At 34.8% G+C, this 22,418-nt stretch overlaps 1 protein-coding gene across 2 annotated transcripts in view; it reads left to right on the forward strand.

Annotated features, from left to right (window-relative positions):
• Ctr1A (Copper transporter 1A) overlaps nucleotides 1-18,246 on the forward strand; it is a 42,312-nt gene extending 24,066 nt beyond the window's left edge. Inside the window, exons 2-6 of one of the 2 annotated variants that reach the window (XM_071585324.1) lie at nucleotides 2,471-2,645; nucleotides 5,615-5,748; nucleotides 10,316-10,417; nucleotides 12,948-12,977; nucleotides 17,275-18,246. In XM_071585324.1, coding sequence (XP_071441425.1) covers nucleotides 2,478-2,645; nucleotides 5,615-5,748; nucleotides 10,316-10,417; nucleotides 12,948-12,977; nucleotides 17,275-17,476 — 636 coding nt within the window. In that variant the 5' untranslated portion in view covers nucleotides 2,471-2,477 and the 3' untranslated portion in view covers nucleotides 17,477-18,246. The remainder of the gene's footprint in view (nucleotides 1-2,470; nucleotides 2,646-5,614; nucleotides 5,749-10,315; nucleotides 10,418-12,947; nucleotides 12,978-17,274) is intronic. The other variant, XM_071585332.1, reaches the window with a different exon arrangement.
• Nucleotides 18,247-22,418: the final 4,172 nt, after the last annotated feature.

Below are 22,418 nucleotides of genomic sequence, written 5' to 3' on the forward strand. Positions count from 1 at the left end.
CATCTCAGGCACCCAGTCCTAATATTGCCCATCCGGGCAGTCCTATGAAAAATAGGTACGAGGTGGTATTCCGCTCATTATATTCTCTTCGTCGGCACTTGTCGTGGTGGTGCGGATTCCGCCGCTTTATTGGGGCCGGAGAATCCCAGGAATTTAGTGATGAACGGGTTGCCATGGCAACTCGCTGCGTCATCCACAGAAGTTCGATTATCGCCCTGATTTTTTTATATTCAGTCTTGTGTGACTTAGCGATATAATCTGTAAAATGAAAGATTTCCTTTATTTTCCCATTGGGGATATAATTCCACCATATATCCCATTGTGGCAATGCGAAATGAACAAAAGATTTTGATATTTATTACTGGGCGACCACAGACCGGAAATTTGGATGTACGTTCATCACTCTCGAATGCTCTTGGTAGGATTCCGGATAGGTCCAAGTTAGTTTTAAAAAATTCTGTTTCTCTAAGGAGGCTTTTGAGCCATCTGACCCCATTGAGGCGGCCATTTAAAGTAATTGTTTCATATTGAAAAAATTAGAAGACAATAGAAAATTAAGTATATTTTTTCCCGCGGTATTAATATGTGGGATCCATCCAAGAAAAGGATGATTCCAGAATTGAATGAAATAGTAATTAAAATCATGAAAACTTCCCTGTAGAGAAAATTGTCAGCGATCACGTAATTGCCGCAATATCTGGAATGCCAGGCCTTTTGAGGTAGGAATAATCATCGTCAGTCAATTGTTACAAAGCCGGCTATTGGCAGTGTATTATTGCCAAGCAGGTTATCAGTTGTGCGATTTTACTCTCGACGTCGAGGAAATAAGCGACGAGGATCGGCCGGAGTAGCGAAATATAGACCAAATGGATTGATTTCAAGAGTCATCGCACATTCGCTACTTAGCACCAACAAAGGAATACACTGGCATGACTCTCCTCTTAACAGACTTAATTTATTACGTTTATTATTTTCGGGCTGCTTTCAAACAGAAATCGTCTCTGCTTTTCGAGATTCTAATCCCTAAATCATTTATATTAAACACAAATATTACTTTAATTTATTTTTCTGTGTGTCATTTTCTTTTTAAAAGTTGGTATTCAGCAAGAAATTTTAAATACCTACAAAATTCAGGTAGAGTGGTTTATAATCCATATAAGTTGGTAAGTATCTTCGTGCCGAGCCGTCGTTATTTACATTTCATTCTGGTGCGCACACTCACACACTCAGTGGCAGTTGGTGGAAATACTTTTCGTCTCTTCCTCCCATTTCCAAGCCATTTACTTCTGAGTTTTCTGGGGAACAGCCTCAGATTCGAAGAAGAGTTGAGAACTGGAGGAGGACCCCTCGGCTTTTGATTTCATCGCCCATTTCTCCTCCTCCGTGGCCCCTTTCCAATGCATCCAGTGCGTGGGGGTTTCCCAAGCGCTCATGAGGTGGATGTGCCCCCTCCATGTCTCATCCATGGGAAATATTCAACAGCCCTCGCCTGGCCCGAGGGAGAGTAAGAGTATATGTTGCGAAATCTCAGTTTGCCGTTTTGATATTATAGGAGTGTCTGGTGTTTTCATTGGATAACGAACACGTAGGTCAGGGTTTGGAGTTTACCAGATGCTCTCCTTCGAGAGAATCGGAACATCAGAATTCAAGGACTTCGCAATGCCGTCTCACTGTTCGGGGGAACCAAAGGAAATTACCAGGAAGGGGGTAGCTAAGAAAATCTGTGAGATGCCGGCTTCCTCAAGGACTAATGACTAGCAACGTAACTGGTGTGATCCTTGCGTCTTATGTAGCAGGTTATTGCCATGGCTCGGAGATTTTCCATCGTTATTTGTCGAGTCAAAAGACGGTCGGTCATTGCTGTGACAATTCTGACCTGAACACTCATCTTCCCCATCACCCGTGAGGTCACGAGGCGAGTAGTAAAGGACTTCTCTTGGGATGCCCAATATATGCAGATGTGCATCACCGTGGTAGGCACCCTGGTCTGCAGTCGCAATAACGCGACAAGTGGGTGAGAAAAGGCGGGATCCGGGTGGGTCAAATTTTCGGGTGGGATGTCTCAACGGCGCTTACCTCCATGGGATCCGTTTGGTGTTGTGACTAGGGCACATACGCTATTCACGACTTATTGGTGGTCAGAAAGGGCCGCCTTCGTTCAGCATGCGCACGCCTGACTGTTGTGAGTGTATCTGGCTGATATAAGGGGGCGATATAAATCTAGAAGTTGAGATTTCATGATAGCAGTATCATTTTGGCCAAGATATGGCCTCATATCAGATCCAAATAAGTTATCAGCATTATTTTTACTAATTTTTAAAATGGAATATTTTTGCTCCGTTTTTATTAAAACTTTTTGCATTGATATTTTTGTGTTCTCTAATGCCTTTTTTTTTACCAAAAACAGCAAAACAAACTAAAAGAGTTAATTAAGTGTGCATTATTAACCATTGTATTCCATATTGTTTAGGGATAAAATGGCCGAGACACATGCACATAACCATGACCATGGATATGATCATGATCACATGATGGCTCATCTTGGGCATGGCACAACACCTGAGCCTACTGACATTGCTCCAGATCATGCTGCTATGCATCATGAAACCCATTCTATGAACTCCAATATGCACTCAATGATGATGGTATGTTGAATTCATTAAAGCTAGTATTTACAAATATCTTGGCTAATTATAAATTTAATAATTATTATGCAGATAAATATTGTTAGTCTGCATGTTTCAGAATTCTGAATACCCTTTGTTGTTAATTTTGTTTCTGTAAATAATGATTCAATTCAATCATACTCGTATTACAGATTTTGTGAGTTATTACTTGGGTAAAATTATGAATTTATATTGATGTGCTGCCTGTCTAGTTATTATTTGACCAGAATATTTTATTTTGAGAATTTGCCCTGGCATTGTCATATAATTAATATGTGTACAAAACACTGAAAAAGGAATGTCAATCAGCTGGGTAAAAACCAAATATAATGTTAACATTCAGTTTATTCACAATGACTGTAATTAATGTATACAGCTGCCTGGACTGTAATATAGAGGGAAACAGGGACATTAAGATTTTATAAGCCATGTTCCTATTCACCCAAAAGCTTTAAACTTCTACTTTATTGATTCCTTGGACCTCACTCTGACAAGTATCACAATTCCAACCTGTAATGCAAAGACAAAGAAGTCAAGAAGTCCTCTCACTCCTGTTCGACTTCAGTGGTACTAGGTCACAACTAGGGACATATATGTGTAGTAAAACATGAAAAAAGTCGAGAAATTAGTAGCCACTCAAATGATGCAATCAAGTTAATTATCCACTTGCTCTCCTCTTTTCTCAATAATTAATGCGTGCATTCCTTTCATAAATTTCCTGGACCCATAGAAATTCTCCAAGGTAATTTCAGTGTTAAAAAAATATTACAAATTATATTTAGCAACATATTGGACCGCCACCATTGTATCAGCTGTTCCAAAAATAATTGAGATCATGACCTAGGTCCATAGAATCTGCAACTGGTGCAGTTGCTTGAATATATATTAAATGCATTTGAAGGCAAACAATGTTTTTCTCTGACTCTTTGTGATTTAACTTCAACATTTGATACTGATAATCACTCAACCCTCATGCTTACCTTTCAGTATTATGGCTTCTAAGACAGAGAAGTAATATGGTTCTGTTCTTGGTCCTCTCCTGTTTATAATATTGATTAACAACCTACCATATAATCTCTCTGTAAGCAGTATCACATATGCAATTGGCACAACTCTGATCCAGAAATTTAAAAAGCCCAGCAATGTCAAGTCTTCTGAACATACTCTACCAGAAACAAATTACTGGTTTACAGCCAAATATCTCTTCCTGTATGAAAGAAAAACTCAGCATCTGATTTGCTCCAAAAAAATGTTGATGAAAATAATGTAAAGCTTTTAGGTTTGAATATTTATGGGATTTAAACATGGTGTTCACATGTGCCCCATGTCAGCAAAAAACTTTCCAGGGCCCTGAACTTGCTTTGGAAACTTAAATGTGTTTTGCTACTCATCCTCATGCATCTTGAGCAGACCCATAGCCTATTTTCAAACTGGTTATATGTTCTCTCTCCTGACACGAGAGCCACGTACAATAGACACTGACCTGTGCAAGCTGTCTAAGACCTACTATCAGTCCAACAACTAGGCAATAAAATCATTCAGGAATTTCCTAAGCTGTGCCTTCCAAGTGACCAACTTCAGGTTTAAAAGTGTATTTGAGAAATGGCCATGTGGCACTGCTTTGTGTTTTATTATTGAATATGTTGAGCTAGATTTAGGGACTATTGTATTTTAAATGTACTGTTGTCCATTGCTCCCATGATCATCCTCACACATGCTTATTATGTAATGTATTATTAGTACTTTATTGCTTTGAAGATTGCTTCATTGAGATGTTCATGGCATGGTTGAAAAAAGGTTATTATAGAGAAATAGCTAACTGTTAATAGTATTTTTAAGTCCAGTTTATGGGTTTCTACTAGCGCTTGAAATTTTATATTTTTGGAAACGTTTAAGTTAGTTTCCTATAGATATTAAGGATTTTGCTTCAACCAGGAAAAATATGTCAATCAAGCAATCAAATAATTTAATGTTTGAATATTTCATAGATATATTTTAAAATAATGAAAAAATGAGAAAACAAGATGTATATGTTTGCCATTGTGTTAATGCCTAACTTTATTCTTTGGTAACAACAAATATTATTTTTTTCTTATTTACCTACCAGATCTCTACCAAAATATCTAAAATAGCCTTTGAAAGTTTCCATTTTGCTGTTGATTGTGTCAAAAAGTTACATTGTCCATGAATTTGATCTGTGGAGGTCAAAGGTTACGTATTAATGAAACTATTTCCTGTCTAACTTTGTGGAATACTACTATGGCAGAGCTTGTAAGAGAAACACTTTTGCCATGTCACATATCTATAGCACTTGATTGTGTACTATTCCTATGCTTTTGCTGTCTACGGAGGCTATCTTTTTATCTGATTATATCAAATTGTTCATAGAGTCAGCCTTAATTGAAAGACTGGTTCATTTGAACACTTTTTTTACTTACCTAATTCTTTTCTCTCGTGATCACATTTAGTAACTCACTAATATTAAGTCATGTTTTTGTATCTTGCAACAATTGTTATTAATACCCTTTGATTATATGTCAAAAATCAAACATTTAAATGTATTACTTTGATTTTTAAAAATTGAATATTTAATAGTAGTTATAAAAATGGAAGTTTTGCCTTATCTATGTTGTGGCTGACACAGCATTAATCTCTCTTTGTTAAAGTCTTGTGTTAATGTTAATACAAATTGCCATGTGCTAGGGAGCATATAAATCAAAACTGGTTAAATGTGGCACCTTAGGCAAACCATGAGTAGAGGGTAACCATCGGGCCAAATCAGAGGTGGGGGAATAGAGATAGTGGTGAATACTCTTCCTCATTATTAAATTGGTGATTCCCTTCATAAGACACTGTTTAGTTGACTTTTAGATTTATTGTTTTAATTGAATCTTGATCCTAATTTTGAAGCAACCTTTAAAATTTGTCTATTATATTTTAATTTGCAGATGTACTTCCATTTTGGTTGCAACGAAACCGTGCTGTTTGATAGCTGGAAAATCACTAATGTTGGTGGTCTGATAGGATCCATGGTTGGAATATTCATAATGGCTGCCCTGTATGAAGGACTGAAATATTACAGGTGAAATTTCCTCGGATGCATGGCGTTTGTAAATTTTATTATAGCATTATTAAATTTTATATGACTGATAAGATAACTTTTTTGTGTGAGAGTGCCACATAGTTCATGCAAAAACATTGAGGCTATTTGTCATCCCAATGAATGATAGGGTCTTGTGTGTTCATTAGTTAAATGCCAAATAGGATATCCTAGACATTTTTATGATTATTACAGTAATATTCATAGAATTAATTTTTGTTCAACGATTTAATTAATATATGTTTATTTTATTAGTTTTCCAATATCTTTTTTTCTGGGGATATTTAAAGGTATTTTTTAAATTTGAAAATATGGTCCACTTAAATTATGGTACATTTGTGCGATCATATATTCACAGATTTAAAATTTTGGTTGAAGCATTAATACTAACTTGTTGCTAGATTCCAAGATGTCATATGAAATAATCTTAGGGACAAACTCTCAAGGTAGGCAGTGGGGTGTATATGCATTCCTGGCTTATCAAGAAGGGCAATCAACTCACTCAGTAGTCTCTAGTGAATATAATTTAGGGCCAGATGGCTTGCATATGATGTGCATGATATACATACTTATTGCTGTGAAATTTATCGATTCATTGCACTAAAATTGTCCCATGAATGAAGCTGGTAAATGAGTTTTCCTCTGCGGTGTACACTTTGTGCTCTTCCAGATTAAGTTGCTCTATGGTATTTAATTAAAAATAGCAATTTTCCACAAAAATATTTTTGTGGAAAATTGCTATTTTTAATTAATCATGATATTCCACCATATCACGCCTGAAACGTCTCTTTTTATTCTATGGTATTTGTTTTTGGGGTAATGATATGGGACCAGTTCTGTGGTTGCAGAATAAAGTGGTCAGAATTTTAGTTTATGCTAAATTAGATGATAATTGTAAACACATATTCATTAATGAACAGATATTGACATGTTTAAATTTCTATGCTGAAAAGTATTGGTCTATATAAAGACAAAGATTGTTAATTGTAATAGAAGGAATGACATCCGGTATAAAAGCATGAGGAAGAGTCATTCCATTGACCTGCTCTTTAGTAGGCTCAAGAAAACAATAGAACAGCATCATATAATGGGTGTAAAATTATTCATCAAATTGCCTGTTAATGCACAAAATGCATCTATATTATGGTTTAAAAGCGAATTGAGACGTGGTTAATTTGTACTGTTTATACGCTAAAAGAGGTTCTGGAATAAAACCAGTTGACATAAGGGAAAAATGATAATTTATATTTCCTTGCAAAACACTCTCTACATTTCTTGTTGAATAATTTTTAATGTTTCCTTTATTTATATGGTAGTCTACCTTTGAAGGTTTTGGATTAACTCCCACTTAATTCTACATTTCTTAGCCTCACCTGACAAGACACAACGCGGCGGCCTACACTATAGCTGTTATATTTGTTATTTATCCACCTTCAATGAGTAATGCAAAACAATGAAGAGTTAAAATTGGTAAATGAGTGCTTATTTATAACATTCAACCATATGGCAATCTATGCCTTTCATCTTGCTTCAATGGCTGCTTCTGTGCCTTACAAAACCATGATCCATATCAAAGTTTAAATAAGTCTTTCCGTAACATACTTACTCAACATGTCCTCAACTCTTTCCTTCTGGTGAAAGTTTCTTTGCCTAATGTAGTTCTCCTACCTATAGAACTCCTGCTGTAACTATCTTGGCTCACACCATTTCTAATATAGATGACATGCTCTAGTTTTTTTCCCTATGAGTTCAATAATTAACTTAGCCTTCCTCCAGGCAGAAAACCTCATAACCTCGATATTTTTTACATTTATGCAAATTTCAAAGTGTTCAAATCATCTGCTATATGGGGATCCAGGTTCAAATCCCAGTCAAGGCTAATGATTTTTATGATGATTGGTGCATTGTGATGTGCATTAGCAGATGCCTATGCTAAAAGTTACTGTAGCAGCATCTCTTGCAGTTTCTTGGAATTTGTTTACTTTGATATTCGTCCCATACTTATCACTCTGATTCTCTAATCCAAGCCGCATTTTATTGTAACCTCTTGATTGACTGGCTAAGTAAAGCTTGATGATCCAATAATCTGATTTTATAATTTCCAAACCTACTTTCACTCCTGCCTCTAGCACTTCCCTGTCTCACTTATCATAACCTCCAAATTTTTGTTGAAAAGAACTGGTGATTATGGACTCTCCTGTTATACTACCTTGATCAAAAAGTTCCCGGAATAACCACCGTGTGGCGCTCCCATCGTTCCGATTTGAGTTCTGTTTTTTTTGTTAAATTGGTACATCTGTTGTTGATATTCCCTTTAAATCTTAGTGTCATAACTTGACATTTGCAAAAGTTACGTAGCCAAGAGTACATCTATCTCTGTGTGTGTTGGCGATTTTTTACAATTGCAGAAATGGATTTAAATTTGCAACAACGAACTTGTATTAAATTTTGCGTAAAAAACGGATTGGCGCACGGACGTTGGAAATGTTGGAAAAGTGTTTCGGCAACGATTCTCTAAAAAAAACGGTCGTTTACCAGTGGCACGAGCGGTTCAGAAGTGGTCGTGAGTCAATCGAAGATGATGAACGCAGTGGCAGACCATCGACATCGAAAGTCGGTGAAAAAATTGATAAAGTAAAAGAAATGTTGGTCAATAACCGCAAATTAACCATCAGAGAAATAGCGGAGGACTTGAACATTGCCTATGGATCCGCCCAAGACATTGTGGTTAATGATTTGGGTTTCCGTCGTGTAGCAGCAAAGTACCTCAATTTCATGCAAAAAAGAGACCGTGTTGACGTCGCAAAAGACATGATTTGCGAGGCTGAATCCGATCCCACATTCATCAAAAGGATCATTACTGGAGACGAGACGTGGGTTTATGAGTACGACACGCAATCCAGACATCAGGCAAGTGAATGGCGTTCACCAAATGAGCCGAGACCAAAAAAACCACGTCGTTTTCAGTCAAAAAAGAAGGCAATGCTGACGGTTTTCATGGATTACAACGGTGTAGTGCATCATGAATTTTTGCCAGAAGGCCAGACAGTAAACAAAGAGTATTATTTGGGCGTTATGAGACGTTTGCGTGAAGCAATTCGCCGAAAGAGACCAGAAATGTGGGCAGAAAACTCGTGGATTTTGCACCATGATAACGCACCGTCGCACAGTGCTATATTTATTCGTAATTTTTTGACGAAAAATGCAACAAATACCATCCAACAGCCACCGAATTCACCTGATTTGGCTCCCTGTGACTTCTTTCTGTTCAATCCAGTTAAAAAACCATTACGGGGAACGCGTTTTAGCAGCCGAGAGGAAGTAATGGAAAAATCGCAGGAAGCACTGATGGACATACCGAAAACCGAATATAAAAAATGTTTCGAGGATTGGATCAAGCGCTGGCATAAGTGTGTTGCAGTCGATGGGGATTACTTTGAAGGGGACAATATAGATTTAGATGAATAAACTTGTATTTTTAATTTTCTGAATAAATTCCGGGAAATTTTTGATCAAGGTAGTATTCCTCTGACTAGCACTGCTCTTGACTCTCCATCCACCTCACTAACCTGAGCAGTATTGAAAAATATGTAGTTTTGGATGAATCACCCATCCCTCCAGTCTGCTCCTATTTTCTTCTATACATTTAGGCATCCTACCCAGTACACTCTTATCATCTAACGGATAAAAATCCATGAAATGAGCAAATACCTCCTGATTTTACTCCAAGTTGCTCTCTATTAGTGGCCTCATTACTGCTATCATGCAAACCTATCCCTTTCTGAACCCAAAATGCTCATCTCCTGAGTAATAATTTGCCCTCCTTTCCTTCCTCTTATTGATGTACCTAAGTATGATTGTAGCTGTGTGTGAAATGAAAATATTACAGGGAGCATCCTTAGGCATTGCTCACCAGGAAAAATTTACTGTGCCTATGTTATCTATATTCTCAAATGCACTGAAATTATTCTCAAAATATCCCTGAGAACATACATGTAGATGCATTCAACTTTAATAGGGACCTATGTAATCAATCTTCTGGGGGAAGGAGGTGTTGGAGGAGGGCAGGAAGTTTCATAGTAACCACTTGTGTACATGAAGGGGAGGGAGGGTGCAATGCTATGAGATCCAATACTATCCACAAATCACAGTGTTTTGCGGTTCCCTATGTATCTTCTACAAGTTATCATGTAAGAAGGTTTAACATTTACAGTGTATTTTTGAAAATGTTTATCACTGTTTGGTGATACTTAGCATTGAAACCATGATCAGTTTTATTATCACATAGCATTGCTGTTGCTTTGACTGTAATCAAGAATGTAAAACAATGTTCTCCATATCTATGCATATTTTAACTCTCTACTATCTTTATGTTGAAATCTTTATGTAGTATGTATTATGATTTCCATGAATTTAGCATAATTGTGTCATATGTTTGCTGAGAATGGGATAGGCTCTTGTGGAAGGTTATTATTTCCCCATTACTCATTTATTATATTACAGTCCAGTTTCCCTTGTTATGAACTTATTCTTGACAATTTTCTTTCAGGGAATATTTGTTTTGGCGCTCGTACAATTCTATACAATACCGATCAGTGACAACTCCTGATGAGAAGGGAAGCATTGGAACGAGTGATCACAGGATTGTGCAGTAAGTAAATCGGTCTAAGTACCCTCCTACTTACGGTAGAAGTATAGTTAGCTTTCATGAATGAATTTAAATGATGAGATAATTTGTTTAAAATTTTGAGGGTCAAGGATGTTAATTTTTAATTTCGCTGCATGTTGGTGAGGCAGTAATTCATACATAGTAAGTCTCTAAGTAATTGGTATTAGTCAAGTATAAACATGAGTATATTTGTACTGATGTTTGGATATTAAAATATACCAGGCATTTTGTATGAATCAGAAGGGATTCATTTAGATTCAAATATTGGAAGATAGTTGTTCAAACAAAGTATAGATAAAATGTTATGTAAGATACATAAAAATTACATAAAATATTATATGAATTATGTTTTAAAAAATTGCATAAAATATTGCTTATGAAAATGTTAGGTTGATCATTGAATGAGAAATAGGCACAGTAATTTTTAATGTAACTACATCATTAATTTATAATAATCACAAGAAAAAAGTGTTATAATACCATTTAAAAAAGGTGAACAGGCTTTATCACCTCACCCCAAATGTTGTCTTAAATATGATTCAAAGTAAATTGAGGAAGTTTTTTAAAATTTTAAGGAAGTATCAATATAACTAAAATGGCTGAGGAAATGAGATTCATACTGTAGTCCTTTGAGTAGAGTTTACTGAGATGGAGTTGCTTGAAGTTTAGATAAACTTTCCAAATATATGTATTGCATATATACCATTTAAGAGCAACATCTAGATGTCACTATGCATTTTTTACATTTTTTGTATTTAAAATGAGATATTATGAAAATTAGTTGGAAAGTGCCAAATTGGTGTTGAAGGTTAGGGAAAAGGAGACACTAACATTAAATAACATAATTTAATTAATCCTCAAAACACATCTAAGTATACTTCATGACAGCCTGCAAAGAAGTAAGATAAGCTCTCTGGCATATCCAAAAAGGTACCCTAAAACAAAAGTGGTGGAATTCCCACAAATGAATGAACTGATGCCCAGTATGTACAATATTAAATAATAAACTCAAAACATTGCAGAAGAGAAATTAGAAGAAGCAATTAATTGATACTTATGTAGTGTGACTGGTGCCTACTTTGGGACTGAAAATGAACCATGTGGAGACAAAAAATTGACAGCAATGAAGATAACCTTAGTGAATTATTGTCTTATTGCTAATAAAACAATTGTATTCCAATCCAACTGGAACCTCAAATATTGGCCTATTATTTTCGTATTTAAAATATGTACTAACTTATTATGTGGTAAAATAAACATGGAACTTATTTTTCAATGGGATTTGTTTTGTAAAAATCTTCAAGTGTGATTTACATTTACTTTAACACGAGTGAGATTACAACTTTAGACATAGTATGAGATCTTTTAAGATCGAAAATAAATTTGTTGAAGCAGTGGATTCAATTTCAGACATGAAAGGGAAACTCTGCATTGTAATTTTTTGTGGCTCTACTTCTTCCTCTTATTTCCTCATTGCATCACGCTGGCACTCCTTGTGTGACCCATTCACTCAAGTTAATTTAATTATGAATATTTAGAAATTTCATAATATCATACATTATTTGGTTAAAGTTACCCGATGCAAAATAGGGTAGACTTCTCCTTTTACTTCATTGCATATCAACATGATTCTTAACTTCTTTACTGGGACATGAAAATTATTAAATATTGGACTTAATTTTTAGCTAATTGATTCTACTTCAGTATCTATAAACCAAGGATCAGGGTGCTTATTAAAAAAAAGAGCCTTAGGAATTATCATTGCAAAGTCATAATCTTCAATTAGATCACATACATAATGTAAATGCATATGTACTTGATAACTTACTAGACTCAACAGCCTAGTCCAATGCTTTGTCTGTTTGTCTTACTTATCCGTCACGTCTAGGAGTTATAGCCTCAGTGCTTGATACATTAATGCTTAAATTGCATATATTTCTCTTATATTGGTCTTGTATAAAGAATTAAATTTCATGCCTCACATGTACATACATTGTTTGAGAATTAAGGGCTACAGTAAATTATTTCATTATACAAATAAATATATTATTAAATGGGGTTAATACTTTATTGTTCTGAGAAAGTCAGAATCGCTCAGTGTATGGATTGTATCCACCATTGAAAGCTTGAAAGAAATAACTGTGTCATTATTTTAGAGTGCATTGATACACCCTACATATTTTAGCATTAACATTTTAGCCTGGCAATTGTTTTTCTTCAAACTTTGACTATTCATACACATTTGGGTAACAGATAGGATATGGAGCATGTACTTTTTTAAACCTCAGAATTCAAAGTTATTTTAGTGAACACTGTTGTGTTGCCTTAAAAAAATTAATGTGTTTGAGGCATTAAGCAAAGTGTGTGATTTAAGAATAGAATATCATTTTGAGTATTGTTTGTTGCCATTTATATGTGTATTATGTTCAAATCTTCATGGCTGCATTTAATGTTCTCTCTCTCTCACTCTTAAACTCTTTCCATACTTCCCTGTCCATTCATCATCATGTAGTGTTGTAGGGGAAGTGATTCGTAAGAAAAGGTGAGTGAGAGAGGAAACAAGAATTCCTCATATGCACACTCTTAGCTGAGTTGTAGGTAGTTGTAGTTGCTTGCTCTGTGGAGTGGTAGATACTATGGCTAGTAAGTGGGTTGGGTTTACTAACCATGAAATGTCTTATGTGTAGCATGAGCATAATTATAGCCTTTATTCATTTCACAACTCATGTTTTACCATGTGTATACCCTCACAGCATAAGTCCATTATATCCTTCGTGGATATCCATTGGATACACGGTATTCATAAAATGCATGTCCAAGAGATACGCAAATGTCCTCATATGGATATAGGTATACATGCAGGTACATTGCAAATGCATGATATCCATATGATATATTTTATATATGTAATGTACATGTGGTTCAAGTAATGGGATGCTTGTTGATCATCGTGAATATTCAATCTAGACTTATGCTTGTTCAATTACAAACTTTTCTGGAGATCATTAATTTTAAACAGCAATGATTTAAAAAAAATGTGCTGTGTGGGTTATGTTAACTTTTGTTACTTACAGGATATACTGTTTGCGTTAAAATTCAAATGTAGATGTCATAAGGGTATCTAATTTTGAACATTCTTTATAAATGAATATAATAAAATTAAATCTGATGTCATACATGTGTGATTAAGGCTTTGGTACAGCTATTGGAGGTTTAATTTTATTTTATTAATTTACAAGGTCATTGGGCTCAAGTTCCTTTTTTTATGATTTATAAAGTAGATAATTGTGTTAGTTGGTTAATAAGTGAATTGATGTTTGAAAGATGTTGTAGTGTGCCCAAGTCAATATGTATATATTTCTATTTTTGTGTTGTAAGACATTTATCCTAAAAGTTTTCTCCAGACAAATACTTAAGGCCATAACTATTAGATAGTATATGGGACGGGTGTTGCAGGCAGAGGTCATTGAACCAGAGGGTGCAATGGTGGTGGGAGAAAGGGATTATCTCCTATAATAAGTGGCATGAACGTTTATTTTAAATGAGGGTTACAATTTCTTTCTCCCATCCTCCCACTCTAAGCATATGCTGCATTCTTGTGACCAGGGTGAGGTAGCAGTAGAAGTGGCAGCTTTAATTTTATCTTTTGTTTTCCAGCACTCAGAGTAGTGAAAAATAATGTAATTTATTTTGTAGCCTCTGAGAAAAGAATGGTGATGAAGATTATTTATTTTGCTTGGTGTAGGTGGGGGGTGCCTCAAACTATCACCCTCATATCTGGATTTGCATGATTGGGTTTTATTGAGCTCCTTCTGATTTTTCTTTGTTTGTTTGGATCAGCATTTAAAAACTTCATTCCATGATGACAATGTACTCTTGTTTTTTCAATGCTTGAATAGAAGCTTGAGCTATTATTTTTGTCAATTTTAAATTATAATTTTCTCTCTCATGCCCTGAGATCAATTTAAAATAATATCAAATGGCCTCATCATCCATTCCATCATCCACAAATTTTAATTAAGGGTACAGGAAAATCTGAAAATCAGCTCAATTTGATGTTAAGGAGTTTATGATGTACCTTATAGCCAAGAACTTGCGATCAACTATGATAAATGTGCCCTTACCGTGTTTAAAGAATAGTTATTTCATAGATTTGGAAAATCAATTTTTACTAACTAATTGAAAATTCAAATGAAATGTTTTACTGACTTCCCAATTTTGAATTGCATGTGTCCTTTTAAAAAGTGTAATAAGTTTAGTTAGCTGGCATGCTTAAGGAAATTCATTTAAAAATGTACTCTAGTAATGGTGGATAATTCAAAATTCAACAATTGCTTTACAAAATAGTTCCACTCATTCAAGCAGTTTGACCAATGAATTCAGTTCTCAAGATACGGGTTTGATTATCAAATTTTAATTATAGTAAGTTCTTACTTCTTTGATCAATGGTAGTTTTATTAATTTATTTATAAGATTCCCCTGAAGATAAAGACTTCTATTGTATACTCAACCAATTATAAATAATTACATGATAGCACAATATTTAATATCATGACTCAGTTGGTTTAATCTGTGAGGAAGTGTCCCTACACAAACGGGAAGCCTTTGTATTTAGATAGAACATCAGCTTGGGATTGTATAAGTAAAGCAGAAGTAAAACTCTGCTTCAATGTTTGAAGCAGAGTTTTCACTGTACAGGTTAATACTCCCCTCCCACTCCTCACCCTGTGAAATGAATCTGTGTCGAAAGGTTTCTGTGTTGTCTCTCAAATATGACTCAAGGAGTTAAACTCTGGGTCATGAAAATAAAATAATAGTGGATATTACAATTGTTCTTTTGATTATTTTTCCAATATGGAAAATGTCCACAAATGATAGCCTTTGACTGTATGAATTATGAGGTAGCTCCTCGTTGAATATTTTGATAGTGTGCTGAATACTGAATGTCAAAGATGGGGGCAAGGGGAATAATATTAGGTATTTTCAATTGAATCTAAGAGTATTAAAATTAATGTATTTTCTCATCGATAACGCGTGCGTTGTCTATACCAAAATATTCAAATGATTGAAATAAATGACGATGCACGTTATGTAATGAAAATAGGAAAAATCCAGATATTTACAGACCTGTGTACGGAATAATTTATAGGAGAGTTTCGCAAAAATAAATTAGTCTGGAATGCCTTTCTAATTGCATTCTCTTTTATACAGATCTGCTACTGATACAGTTATTTCATCTCATGAATCCATGAGAAAAAGAAGAAACATATAATTTCTACACTTAATTTATTCTAATTCCTATTTCTAGTTTATTCTTATACATAATACTTCACGTAAACGTAGTGTACGTTGTATTATATACATGTATGTATATATGTATAAATATATGATAGGATAGGTAGATAACTCGAATCCAAGAAATTCATCACCTGAATTGCAATTACATGCATTAAGTGCATTTATTATATCTCCAAGTATATCACCGAGTTCACTCTCACAAGTTAACTCTTCATCTTCTGGGACTGACGTTGAAATATTGCCTAAAGCTTTTTCAAAACCAATTTATACTCTGACACCCTGCCAACTTTCGAGGATCCACAGGCTTATTTCTTCATAAGTCACTCTTTTAATCCTTCCCGATTCTGTGTAGTCTTTCATACCAGACTTATCCCAACTAGAACATAACTTTGATTTAAAAGATGGATAAATCCTGGCAGCCCCACGATTTCCTCTTTCTTTCACGAAATTGATGACTTCTAGCTTAAACATCGCTGCATACGATTTTATTCTTCATAGGTGATTTTTTAGAGAAAATTCTAAATTACAGAAGCTTAACTCAATGCAGGTTTGAAACAATCGCCATGTAGGCGGCACTTCCATAGAACTTGGAGGGTGTATAGAACAGCTTAGTGCCAATACTAACAAAACGAAGTAAAGCAAACAAAACAAGAAAATTATATTTCATTCATTCTCTCATTTTTTCATCTATGATTTTCTGAAAGTTAATTTGTATCGCAAATAAAAGGGCACACAAACCCATGTCTAGTTTCGACTTACGAGTCATAGCGAAAAAGCAATATTGTGTTGGCTTGTAAATATTGTTCATTTTTTGATCCTTCTGTTATTTGCAATTAATGTCAATCACCCGGCTGTGATCTTCTATATACTTACGGTAGATATAGCCACAGGCAATTATGATTCCATGTATTCATTGGTTGTTACTATCTATTAGTATATGGATATAGACGTATTTGTACACGCATTATATATATATATATATATGCGCACACAGACGTGTGTCATTATACTCGTTCAAGATAACTATGAAGCCCTGAGCGCGCGGTATCCATACAAATTCATGATAACTACAAAGTTCTGGGTGTGCGTTTTACATGAGGTGCGCGTTATCGATGGGAAAATACGGTATGTGGATTTGAAGAAAGCAGTTGTGTGGTGCTAAATTGTTTAATAAGTTTTGCAAGCATATAAAAATTCTGAATTATGTCCAAGTGAGCACCCAAAACTGATCTCAGTGTAGCAGAGGACTCACAACATTAACCAGACAAAATTTGCCATTTTGGAGGAAAACATATGAAAATATAATTAAAATTTGTTTCTGATAGAGGGGAAATGGAATTAAAGGCAGGATTTTTTTAGGTGGGAATGTGGACATATAAGTGAAAGCCATGACAGTATTTCTCAGTTGCTAATCAGTATTTTCTGTGCACTGATATAAATATTACTTATCCTTATAAATTATGCAGTGAGCCTTCCTTTGCATTGTTGACAACCGCTAAGTTTATCATGAATTAATTTTTTTATTTAAATTGATCTGCTAGGCCCACAATGCTGAGTTGGCCACATGTCCTGCAAACTGGTCTCCACATCGTTCAAGTCGTCATTTCATACTTCTTGATGTTAATCTTCATGACATACAATGTATGGCTGTGCTTAGCAGTTTTGGCTGGGGCAGGAACTGGCTACTTCTTATTTGGCTGGAAGAAGTCAGTTGTTGTGGATGTCACTGAGCACTGTCACTGACAGGAGGATCGCCCCCTTGACCACATCTGCCAGTGTGATAGTGGTGTGCCAATTGCAACTGTGCTGGGGGACCAAGGTCAACAGGGGACAATTGACAGTGTGAAGCTATTCAGTGAAGCAGATGAAATGGGAAGCAATCCTTCATGAACCGTGTTTTACTGCAGAAGGTCTTCTTAGAATGACATCATATATTTTCCTAGTGAACTATTATATCTTAGTATTCAGTGATTTGGACCTTCTACACTGCACTGTTATGTTCTTTTGACCTAGAGGGATGGTCAGACATAGGTTGAATTTTGCCTGTAAATTATATTGCATGTTGGGTGAGGAATGTGGCTATATATATTTTTTGAGCATGTAGACAATATGATGGTAAAATGATCAATCGTGAAAAGAGTTTTGGCCTGATAACTTCATGAGCGGTGAACTGTTTATGTACTTGTTATTATGCATGTCTTGAAGACATTATTACTGTGCCTGTGAATTGTTAATTTAATAATCTTTGAGTTTGAACCCAAATTCTCAAAGCTGAACCAAAACTAACATCAGAATCCGTGTGCTGATTTATGGGGAAATCGAATCTAACAATTGGGATGAAAGCACACTACCTACCCATTAGTGATTCCTTGGCCCTCCTCATAACAAAGGAGATTTGAGGTTTCCTGTTGCAAGAAAATAGGTTTTCATGAATTATCATCGGACAAGTGATTGTTGTGTGCCTACCCCATGTATTTTGATCTCTAGCTTGAGATTAAATATTCCTAAAATCATCAAGTGTATGCTGTTTGTTTTGGTTTCACTTTTCATGTTTGATGCCAATCTAATAACATCCATACTAGTTATTCCCCAATTATGCTAATCAAGGCCAAAAAGAGGTCATTGAAATTTAGTTTATAATTTTTTGTCCTGTCAATCATGTGTAAAATAATAATAATACCCAAACAAATATAATCAGCGGCTCAAGCAAATAGAATGCATAAAAAAATTAATCTGAAGCTCCGGCTACTTTGTTAAATATCTTCCTTTCTAGCACCAAAGTGCGAAGAATTTTATAAATAGTTTCACTTGTGTTAAAATCAGTAGTAGACAGGTGAAATGGGTGATCAGTGGTTAGATGAAATATGGAAATGTATGCACCAATAAAAAATTCTCCTCAAAAACTCTTGCTCTCAATTGAAAAGTAGACAAAGAACCATGAGGCAAATATTTGTTATCAGTTTAATAAAGTAAGCATAGTTTCAATCACCCTTAAAGTTTTTTTACATGGGTTATGGTAATTTAAGTCATAAAATTTACATTCCACACCGGAAATATTTAGTACAATATTCTCATGTTCACCCTATTATTGATAATTAAAGAAACCTGGAAGTATTTTCCACTTGACTGCAATATGATGAACCACTTTATCTTGAATAAACATGACAAATGTTATTTTGCAACCATCAGTTACTTTTTTCTGATCCAAAGAATCTTAAATTCCAATGAGATACCTCCATCAGCATGCTTACAAACCTCTTTGCTTCTAAAGGAAAAGAAGAAGAAAGGCGAAGAAAAGGCATGAAAAATTCTACACTCTTGTATTGGTGAAAAGATCTCACTAAGTGCATGCAGAAATTTAGGCTTGTTAGAGGTGAATTATTGATAAATTTTAGCCCGGTGGCCATAACCTATAGAATGTTGATGTAAATTGCTGGAATATCTGCCGAAATGTATGTACACAGATTTCTGACATTCATGTGGATTCAAGCAAATGACAAATATATCATTATTAAGTTGCTCATTATATGTATATATTCTATAACCCTGCATTAAGTATTACTGCAGGAGTTTCTCAAATGAAGCTCCTTCATTTATGATTACTTTATTATCCATTTCATTTTTAAATTCAAACAAGCAGTAAAATGTAATCCAATTTAACCTTTAATATTGTACAGAAAGTGTTTTTGCATAAAACCTTAACCTAGCTTACCTGAGTGTCAATAGAAAGCCTCCAGCGAGTATGAGCGAAATTGAGTAGGGACTGAACAATTTCACTGATGGGTCAACAGTCCTGAGGATATTACTAATTTCATTTCATATAAAGGTTCATTTATATGAAAGGTTTAATGGTTCTGGGCAATTGGCTTGGCTGCAACAATGGTTAAACATTTTAGCAATATATACATTAGAATTAGCTATCAACCTAAATCAATTTCCATTATAAATTAAGTAGTTCATGTATACTCAGGTAGTACTTGATGTAAACAATTATCCCTCTGTTATTGTAATTGTTAGTGACATTCAGATAGATCAAATGACATTTTTGGGTAATTATAGCCTAAAAAAGCTCATCATTTGAAATTTCATTAGAAGATTAGAGGTCTTCTCCCTAAACAATTGTCTTTTTCTCAAAGGAAATGATGATTCGTATAAATAACATTTTATGGGTTTTTTTTATGGTTGAAGTAACCATTAGCCCAGCTACAGAAAAGTGCAATGTTAGCTATTCGTGGCACATGAAGATCCAAGAAAAACAATTACACAATACTTGTTGCAAATTATTTGAATTTAGGAAATGAATGGTCTGGTAATCAATACCTTGATCACTAGACTGCCTCTGGTTCACTTGAAAGAGAAACTGGTGGTATCTTGAAATTCCTCAAGTATGATGAAGTGCACTTTGGATAAATACTGTCTCCAGGAGCTATTATCAAATATAACCAGCTACACTAATGGCCATTCAGAGTAAACCTATGTTTTCTGGTGCATCAAGTGTTGGTTGGCTATTCCAGAGACGTTTATGGAACTATGGTGTTGCCCACTAGATTCTATGTAAATCTCACATTTATTCAGCACATTCAATGGAGAAGTAAAGGATTAAAAAGGTAAGTTGATATGAACCAAGGTGCTTTACCTTCAGTCAAGCCCATAACTCCAAAGCCCTTTTATAAAAAATTACCCTTTCATTGAAATCTTAAACATTATATCATTTAAAACATCTCATTACCACAGCACTGCATGTATGCAATTATTTTGCTTGAAATCGGTATCTATTTCCATTATAATAATTTTTACTGGCATGAATAGAAATCTTTTCTAATTAATTTTCAAAAGTTAACATTTTGTTTCCCAGGTAAAAGTGAACAAGTGATATTTTTTTAAAATTTTCTATGCATAGCGCCACTTGTATGAATTTTCTAAGCCATTATTTGTCCACAAATTATTCCATCATGCCATACAAGCAAGTAATCTTCATGTTTCTATGGAAATAACCTTCGATTTACCTATTGGACTAACTTACTTTATTTTGACACAAAAACCTCGCATAACTATACAAAGGCAACCAAATATATGATTTACTTGACTCGACATAGCAATTAAAAAGATGCTTTACTATTTTTTGGGATATTGACTTACATCTTCTTTCATAGATTTGGTTCATTTTTGTCAGAGAGTTTAAAAGCCAGTTCACTTGGTACCTGTTACAATTTGTTTCCCCGGACAAAATTTGATGTAACTTCTCGAGTTCCTCTCATTTTATCTGAGTTTAGATCTCTTCCCAATTATCTACAGGTACGTAATGCAGTTTGCATTACTTAGACTGCAGTTTGTTCCTTGAAGTTCATAGCGAGGACTATAAAGTAATGGAAAAGAATTGCAACAAAAGAATGTGATCCTTATTACAGAAGTATTACACTTATGCTCACTAATTGAATTATACATTATTTAATTGCATGCTTTTTAAGGATGGCCTAGTACAGTAAAAACTTCCAAGTCTAGTATGTGTGAATGCTGCAACATACAATGTAATATCTTTATACATAATCTGAACTGCTCACAAAAGGAACTATTAGACCCAGTATTGATATGAGGTCTAGGAAGTGCACACATTTAAGCTAACTTATGTAGGATTATGCTTCACAAAATTCAGTCACGGATCATCTTTCATTAATAACTTTTGCAAGTTATATACGTGGGTCATTCACTAACTCCTTACAAAATCTAAGAGATTGTACTCCTAGTATCAGAAAAGGTTTTCTTCCAGCAAGCCTCATTTCTCATTAGATTGCCGTTAAAATTCCAGCTACATCTTGCATAACCATCATGCGGTTTCATCTTCATAGTCCATTGAAGCAACAAACTTTTATTTAAAACAACGGAAAAAAGTGAGTTTTGGATGGTGATTAAACACTTCAATCAAACATGTTCAATGCCAAAAGAGATCAAAACAGATTGGGATGAAGTTCACGGCTAATCAGCTCCTGTGTTTGCAACTAGATTTTAGAACTTGCATCAAATGAGTTTAAAAATGGTCGTACATCCACAAATGATGAACATCATTCAAGTGTCCAGGGTTAGTGACTTTCTCCGAAATGATTGACAAAATTTACAACATAGTTTTGAGGGATGAATTAATCAGTTCGTGAAATAGTTTGGTCACAGGCACATCAAAAGGTAGAGTGTTTTCAAATTTGCATAAAAAATTGGGCGTGAAAAAATCTCAGCAAGATGGGTGGTGCTTTTCCTTCAGAATCCTGCAGACAAGTTTCTGTGTCAATACATACGTAACTGTGAAGGAAACATTGATACACTACTACACTCCAGGGACATCATATGCATACATCAATTACTTGCAAAAAGAACAAATAATACATGGAGAATATTATGCCATGTTATTTCATTGGTTGAGCAATGAAATACAAAAAATGCCCTCTTTGGAAAAGAATAAATCTTTTCCACCAAGACAATACATGATTGCACACCTGAGCAGTTCTGATGGCCAAAATTGTTGAATGTAAGTTCGAATCAGTACAACATCAACCGTATTCATCAGATTTGGCCCTCAACGACTTTTTATTATTCCCAAACTAGAAAGAATGTCTCCCCACAAAACAATTTACGTCAAACAAGGTCATTGCCAGCACAAATGCCTATTAGGAGGACCTTCCAAAATCCTTTTAAA

Source organism: Hetaerina americana, unplaced genomic scaffold (genome assembly GCF_022747635.1).
Source record: "Hetaerina americana unplaced genomic scaffold, ioHetAmer1.1.p SCAF_1, whole genome shotgun sequence".
Lineage (NCBI taxonomy): Eukaryota > Metazoa > Arthropoda > Insecta > Odonata > Calopterygidae > Hetaerina > Hetaerina americana.